Consider the following 7,904-nt stretch of genomic DNA (forward strand, 5'->3'; position numbering starts at 1 on the left):
AGGACCGACGTGGTTGGGCTGCTGCTTTCTGCCTGAAGCAGGAACCTGCAGCCTGAAGCTATGATGACCATCCTGCAATCATGAGGTGACCAGACAAGCAGCTTGGGGCTAAGTGGACAAGAGGAACTGGGTCTGTGATGTCCTCGGAACCCTGGACCAACTCTGCGTGGTGACTGCCTACCTCAAAACTTCCAGAGGTGAGAAAAATGCACGCCCATTCTCTTTAAACCACTGTCAAGTCAGGATTTCTGTTCCTCACAGCAGAAAGCATTGCAAACAGGTCCTAAAGGAAGACAAGCTCCCTTCCATCACTCATTCTGAGAATGCTTTTCCCAGGTGGTCATAGCCAGGTTCATGGGACCAGCAGGACACAGGCAGAGTCCAGGAGGCATCACTTCCTTCCCTATTCCTCCCACCCCGATCCCCACGTTATCTGTGCTTCAAAGTCCAGCCCTGTCTCCCTCCTGCCCAGAGGCCTTTCCAGCCACAGAGGACCACTGTGCACCAGTCCTTGCAAGCCTCCTCCTTGCCCCCGCTGGCCTGTATCTTGAGGTCTAATCACTATGACAAGTCAGGATACAGGGTCACAGGAAAGAGCTCCCGACGGGCATCAGATCCTCTACCCTCCAGCTCTGTGCACAGCGGGGAACTGCCGAAGATTTAATGCGCCCCGGAGCTCCCCTGCCCTGAGGGACCCCGGTTGGAGGATACATACCCTGGCTTCCCTGGCCCACCCCGAGAGGCATTTCTGAGATGTCTTGCACTAGGTCTTTCTGAGGTTCTAGGAAGGGCTGCCCACAAGGGTCACCAGCTCCTCAGCACAATATTAGCTTTCCTGTCGTCCTGGTCTCACTTCTCTCTCCTTCACACACTTCCCATGTCATCCTCCAGAAAAACGACTTGGCCCCAAGTCCTTGCCCCGGGGTTTGCTTTCATGGGCACAGCCCTGGACGATATGGAATGCCTCGTGTTTAGCCCTCTTTCTACTTAACAACTTGAAACTATTCCAACTGGGCAAATTCTGTTGATGGGAAAGTCATGCTTCCCTTATAAGCAGAAAGAAACCGCGTAGTGATATCCTACCCTTTGTGATATCATACCCTTTGGCTTTCCAGAAGGACACAGTCAGGGCCAGCCTAGGACAGCGCAAACACACGGTCAATGCCGCAATGTGAGTGCCTCTGCCCGCTTTTCCTCATGAAGCAAGCGTCCCACCTTCTGCTTTGTTCCCTGGAACCACAGACGACTCCACATTTTTTGTTTGCTTGGCTTGGCTTCCCAGGAGGCAGCAATGACACCCCCCTCGGGTGTAAGCCCAGGGCTCATAAGCAAGTCTGGAACCTGCCTGCCTCCAAAGAGTCTGTCTCTCTTCAGAGACAATCACGTCCTCCATACGGCCTCCCAGAGCCGCTTACTTCAACAGGCCTGTCACCGTGGGCATTAATATTCCCCTGAATTAACAAGGTGCCCAGCCTGCCCTGCGATTCTCATCAGCAGAGCTGGCGCTGCTCCTTCGGAAGCCAGAAACCAAAGAGCCAATACATCAGCTTTTCAGAACCTGGTTATATGGTTATTAAGATCCAAGGTTCTGATCATGCTAACATTCCTTTATTCCGCCTGACACAGTAAGATAAGAGCTGATGTGTGTCTGTAAGTTCTGAACTATTGGAAAAGGTAAACAGTGCAGGGGGGTTGGGGTGGGGGTGGGGGCATCCAGTTCAATGACTGGTCATTTCTAAAAGGAAAATAGTTCCTATTGAATATAATGAAATTGCAACTCGGAAATTCATTCGGTCACAGAGGAACACTGCCCTTGACAAAATGAGGACGAGCTGCACATTTTTACCCCAACCTTGAATGTGTAGTAACGCTGATGCCTTTCGCTTTGAAATGGCCACAGGGCGACCATCCTGTGACCAGCTCTCAAGGTACCTTTTGCAGCTGCACATAAATGCCAATCCTAAAGAAATACTCAGGCATTCGGACCTTTCCAAGCTTTAGCTTTTCCTAATTTGATGTATTAAATGGAAATAAGTAAAAAATACTTGTGCACATTTTTAAAATACCTTTCATTTAACAAGTATCTTTACTGCTGTCCACCAAACCCAGGAAAGACATTCAATCACACTTTTTTCTCTTAAAGCATACATACACATCTACCAGAAGAGGAAAATGAAACTCACTTACCTGGGGGAAAAGAACTGTAAACTAACTTAGTAGTAACAGTAGAACATGGAAATATTCTGGAAGTTAGATACTACAACCAAAGCCCCAAGGGGTGGAGCAAAAGCTCCCCAAGAAAGGTGTCAGGTTTTTATTTGAAGAAGGAAGATAGGGCAAGATGGAAAGGAGAAAGTATATAAGACGGGGAAATTCCACCTTCTCGCACTTACACTAGTTACATCAGTGGTTCTCATCAGGAGGCAACTGTATCCCCCAGGGGATGGTTGCCAATGTCTGGGATACTTTGGTTGTCAATCCTGGGGGATGCTGCAGTCACCTGTTGTCAAAGGCCAGGGAGGCTGCTGAGCATCCTACTATTCCCAGCACAGCTCCCAACCACCAAGAATTACCTGGCCCCAAAGGCCAATAGTGCCAAGATTAAGAAACCCTGAGTTACATGCCTGTCACCCTCAATAAGAAAGTTTAAGTATCTCATCACAAGGATATATTTCAAAGGGAAAAATATACCATATTTTTTCATGAATGTAACCGATAATTACTGAATACATGAATTCACCAAAAACAATAACAGCAGCAACAACCAACACGGACTGAAGGCTTCCTCCATCCACACGGGAACTCATTCAACCCCCATCCTGACTTCCTGCAACAGCTGCTGTCCTTCGCCTTAATTTGTAGAAGGGGAAACTGAGGCTCAGAACACTAGGTGATTGACCGTTGGTACGGACATGGTAAGTGGAGGAGCTAGAATCTGAAGCCAGGGGTCCTGGCTTCCAAGTATGTTCTGTTGACCATTCCGCTCTGACCACAGACAGGTCAGGAATGCACACCCTCAGGGCTGTACTCATGGGGATTACTCTAGACCAGTGGTTCTCAACCTTCCTAATGCCGCGACCCTTTAATACAGTTCCTCATGTTGTGGTGACCCCCAATTTCATTGTTACAAATTGAACATAATTAAAGCATAGTGATTAATCACAAAAACAATATGTAATTATATATGTGTTTTCCGATGGTCTTAGGCGACCTCTGTGAAAGGGTCGTTCGACCCCCAAAGGGGTCTCGACCCACAGGTTGAGAACCACTGCTCTAGACTGAGGGGGCAGGGCTCACAGAGGAGGAACAGGAAAAGGAGAGTACAGAAAACCCGATGCCAAATGTGTTATCCACATCACTGAGCGGGAAAAGAACAGCGATGAGCATGCTGCCTGTAAGCAGGCCCATCGCTCAGGAGATCCGAAAGGCGTTGCTGTAATCCTGTGACCGTGTGGCCAATGCCTGAACCCTCCGCCAGGCGGGAGGAGAGTGGGACAACAGCGGCACCAGGCAACTGACTTATAAACAAAATTTATTAGTGATTCAAATAAATTCATTGGGAAGAATGCACAGATGTGACTGACCACCACACACTTTTGGTTGAAAAAGAAAATTGCTAACAATCTACCCGAAGTTATAACTAGATCCGGGGTAGAAGCAGAAGAAGCCTTGGCCGCCATTTAACCAGAAGTAGCATCTCTCTCTGGCACGGGACAGGCAGGGCCTACACTTTGTTGAAACTGATGTTTCATTTTTGAAACTGTCACTGAGCCCAAAGCACAGTCAATGGGATTCATTTTAAGTTTGATCTTTTTTATTTCCAAGAACATTATCATCTTCGAAGCCTCGGTCTTCATCTACTGAGTTTATTCTTCTCGCGGCAGCCCCTGAAACACGCAGGTTCAGGCAAGAAGAAGCGGAATCTAAATCAAGCTGCAGATCTTATGACCCATCTAATCACAAGGACAGACTCAGACTGGAAGGCACTGCCTGGTGGCCAGTATGCAGACAGTCAAGTCATGGACAAGGAGGCAAGACTAAGAAACTGTCATGACGAGGGGGAGTGGGGACTCATGACAACTAAATGCGGGAGCTGGATGGGACCCGGGAATGGAAAGGGGACATGAGAGGAAGAACTGGTAAAATCTGAGCAAGTCTGGAGTTTGGTGAATAGTCATGTGCCAATGTCGGCCTCTCAGGAAGATGCTAACATGGGAGACGAGTGAGGGCCGTATGGGGACTCTCTGTCCTGCCTTTGTCACTTTTCCATACATCTGAAAGGATTCCAAAGTAAATGTTCATTTCTTAAAAATAAGTTGTCTAAACAGAGGGACTAGCCTGGGCTGACGGCTCAGAGAGCGTGGCTGCTGTCCTCAGGCTGTGAAGATTGGCAGGGAAGCGCCACCTTGGCGAACCCACAGCACCAAGCAGGACTGGTGAGCCCAGGACCAAAAACAAAATAAGTTAAAATACTGAAATTAAATAACGTCAAGAGCAGCATCGCATACTGACTGACTCATCCTGTGCCGGACCCTGGGCGTGTGCTCTACACACATTTTTTCTAATTTAATTCTCAAAATAACCCAATGAGGCAGTGCTAACGATGTGGGGGAAAGAACTAGACTCCTCACGTGCAAGTTAGCTGAGTAGCTCATTAAACATGCGTAGCCCAGGAGAATCTACAGAGTATTTTCCTATTTCATCCTCAGGGGCCGGGGGGGGGGGGGGGGGTGTTAGAGGGTTGACAAGATCTGATTTATGATTTTGAAATATGACTTTAGTTATACCTCTGAGAAGGAAGTCACTGTTCCCATTTCACAGATGGACACGGGGAGGCTCAGAGAAGAAAGTGCTTCCTCCAAGATGGCGGCACTGTAAAGAGCAAAGGGGGTGCCCTGCTGATCCAGAGCTACACACAGAGCTTTCCACTCTGTGACCCCTCCTAGAAAAGGCAGCCACCACACACCACACCACTATGGGCTCCAACTACCAGCAAGCAGGGATCTAGGATGGCAACGGGCCGACCTGCCACCCCTGCACCCACCTCCAATAGGACAGACTTGCTGCTCAGAGCCAAGACCAGAGAAGTGAGCGAGGAGGGGTGTCCTACCGGGTGAGCAGTGCCGTGACCTCCCGCCCCACCCTGAAGGTGGCTGCCTTTGTTCTGTTGGTTTCACTCAGATGATGACAGCCATATAGCTCACAGAAGCTGTTCTCTGTTGCACCCATTAGTCCTTGTTCCCACGGGACTGGTTCATCCCTCCAGCACATACGCGCAGGACCAGCGGAGACGTACCTGCTAGCATCAGGGCTCGGATGCACTCCGTTCGGCCCTGCATGGCCGCTTTCATCAGGGCCGTGAACCCAAACACGTTCCTCCTTTCAAGGTCAAGGCCAGGGAAGTAGTTCAACAAGTAGTTGGTGATGGTGGCATGCCCTGCAAAGAGATGGGCACAGGTGAAGAGACCGCACGCCATGGAGACCCCTTATTCCAGGGAGGTCTTCCTAGAGAGAGGAACGGCACCTGGCCCACCTCCCGGGCCAGCCCGTCTGCAGGGTGTGGGTTTGCCCCTCAGACAGCAAGAAAGAATTCACAGGGACACGTGGCTGTCTCTGCTGCTTTACTCTTGTTCCCTTCGCCGATCCATTGGGAGCTCAGCTGTCCTGTCACATGTTAAGGAGAAACGTGAGTAGCCAGGATGCTGCAGAGTGGCGAGCAGAAGCGCTGAGCTGCCTCAGCAGACCCTGTCGGCTCCCAGCAGGAGACACCCGTGCCCAGATGCAAACCCAAACGTGCATCTCAGAGCCACCTCCCAGGGCTCCCAGGCTTCAGGGAGGAGAAAGCCGTCTTCGCAGCAGGAGGATACGCCAGCGCACACTGCCACCCTCTGTTACTGCTCAAAAGTGTCGGTCCCTGTCTTTCATACACACAAGCACACGAACACACACACACACACACACACACACACGCAGGGAACACAGCCAGTGTTGCTACCAGGATCCTCAGCCAGAAACCCAAGCAGGTAAGAATACTCATTTGAGAATACAGAGTTCTCGCCTTTATTGTCTTGCACTTCCAAGAGACCTGATTTTCTGCTCACTCTTACCCTCTTAAGTAGAAGTGGAAAAGGAAAACGTGATGTAAAAAGCAGTATTCCCAGGGGTCTCCAGGTCCCCCCCCGCCCCCACCAGAAAACCAAAATGGAGTGGGAGCTTTCCTCAAACAGGGCTCCCTGAGCCACAAAGACAGGCTCTTGGGTCAAAGGGCCAAGCAGCCCGATGCCCACTGGCCATCATTCTTAAGCCCTTGTGTGAAAGGACACACCACCCTCCCCTACTCCAGTGCCCTGGAGCAGGGTCCCAGCCCTGGCACTAGTGATACCTGGGGCCGGGTTATTCTCAGGGTAGGGCTGCCCAGTGTACTGTACACCCCTGGTCTCCAACCTCTGGTTGCTGGTAGCAATCACACCCCTCCTCCCACCCTGGCTGTGACAACCCAAAATGTGTCTAGACCAGTGGTTCTCAACCTTCCTAATGCCTCGACCCTTTAATATAGTTCCTCATGTTGTGGTGACCCCCAACCATAAAATTATTTTCATTGCTACTTCATAACTGTAATTTTGCTACTGTTATGAATCGTAATGTAAATATCTGATATGCAGGATGTATTTTCATTGTTACAAATTGAACGTAATTAAAGCATAGTGATTAATCACAAAAACAATATGTAATTATATATGTGTTTTTCCGATGGTCTTAGGTGACCCCTGTGAAAGGGTCGTTCAACCCCCCAAAGGGGTCGCGACCCACAGGTTGAGAACCGCTGGTCTAGACATTGCCAAATGCCCCTGGTGGGGCAAAATCACCCCACGAAGAAGCACTGTCCTCGAGGGTCAAACCTCATTGTTTCAGGACTGACCCCACCAAGGTGGAATAGAGCTTCCTCTGCTCTTCACCTTCCCTCGGCCTCCGACCCGCAGGACCACCTCCCAGCTGCATCTCCATCCGGGACCCACGGATGATGGCTAGCCATCCCTGGGGAGTGGGAGCAGACTGCGGAAGCCCTCTCCTGGGCCAGCCGGCTGTGCTGGGTGCCCAGTCCACATCCTTATACACGGAAGATCCAGCTCTCTGAAATGCCCCATCCCTCCCTACCATGTGCATGGGCCTTTGGAACTGACACTGTAGAGTTGCAGGTGTGGGGCCTCGTGGGCATGGCAGTCACTCTCTGTCCTTCACTGGGCACCACCCCTGCCCCCAGGAGGTCTCTGCACCACGGAGAAGCCAGGACCATGAGGCTCCTTCCAGCTGATTTCGGGAAGGGCGCTGGGTGAGATTTGGGATGTGGCAGGAGGAGAGGCCTCCTCCTGAGGATGGGCAGCCTGGAGACAGGGATGCTTCCCTGGGGCTCACCTGACTGCCCGGCAGGTGGCAAGGCTATGAGCACAGAGCGTCACCCAACATCATCTCTGGCCACAGCAGCAAGGAGTTGCCGCCCTCCAATCCCCCCAGGCAGAGACTGGGATCCAGGTTCCTTCCTTGCAGGGCTGCTGCCCAAGCAGTATCAAATCCTTCTCATCAATTTCCAAGTTATAAACAAACAAGCAATCAAAGTGAGACTGCGGACTCTTCTAGAAGCACTGTTGTCTGCCCGCCATTGACCTCAGCCCATCTCCTGAACTCACTGCAAAAGTTAAAAAGAGAAACATGTCGCCTTTCTGGGAGAGAAACACTGACTAATATGACCGTGTTGTGGGTTAACCAGCCAGAAATGGGTGGGGGCCACCCTCCGGCTCTGTGACTCACAGGTTCCCACCGCATCTGATGCCTTCTGACTCATTTCAGCCAACTGGCCCTTCACAGTGCCAGTGGCAGGGTAACGCTAGCAGGCAGGTGCCCACAGC

At 50.8% G+C, this 7,904-nt stretch overlaps 1 protein-coding gene across 1 annotated transcript in view; it reads right to left on the minus strand.

Moving 5' to 3' along the window:
• ANKRD33B (ankyrin repeat domain 33B) overlaps window positions 1-7,904 on the minus strand; it is a 27,521-nt gene that overhangs the window by 5,913 nt on the left and 13,704 nt on the right. Inside the window, exon 3 of the mRNA XM_015567635.1 lies at window positions 5,297-5,437. Coding sequence (XP_015423121.1) covers window positions 5,297-5,437 — 141 coding nt within the window. The remainder of the gene's footprint in view (window positions 1-5,296; window positions 5,438-7,904) is intronic.

This window comes from Myotis davidii, unplaced genomic scaffold (assembly GCF_000327345.1).
Source record: "Myotis davidii unplaced genomic scaffold, ASM32734v1 scaffold143, whole genome shotgun sequence".
In the NCBI taxonomy this organism is placed as follows: domain Eukaryota; kingdom Metazoa; phylum Chordata; class Mammalia; order Chiroptera; family Vespertilionidae; genus Myotis; species Myotis davidii.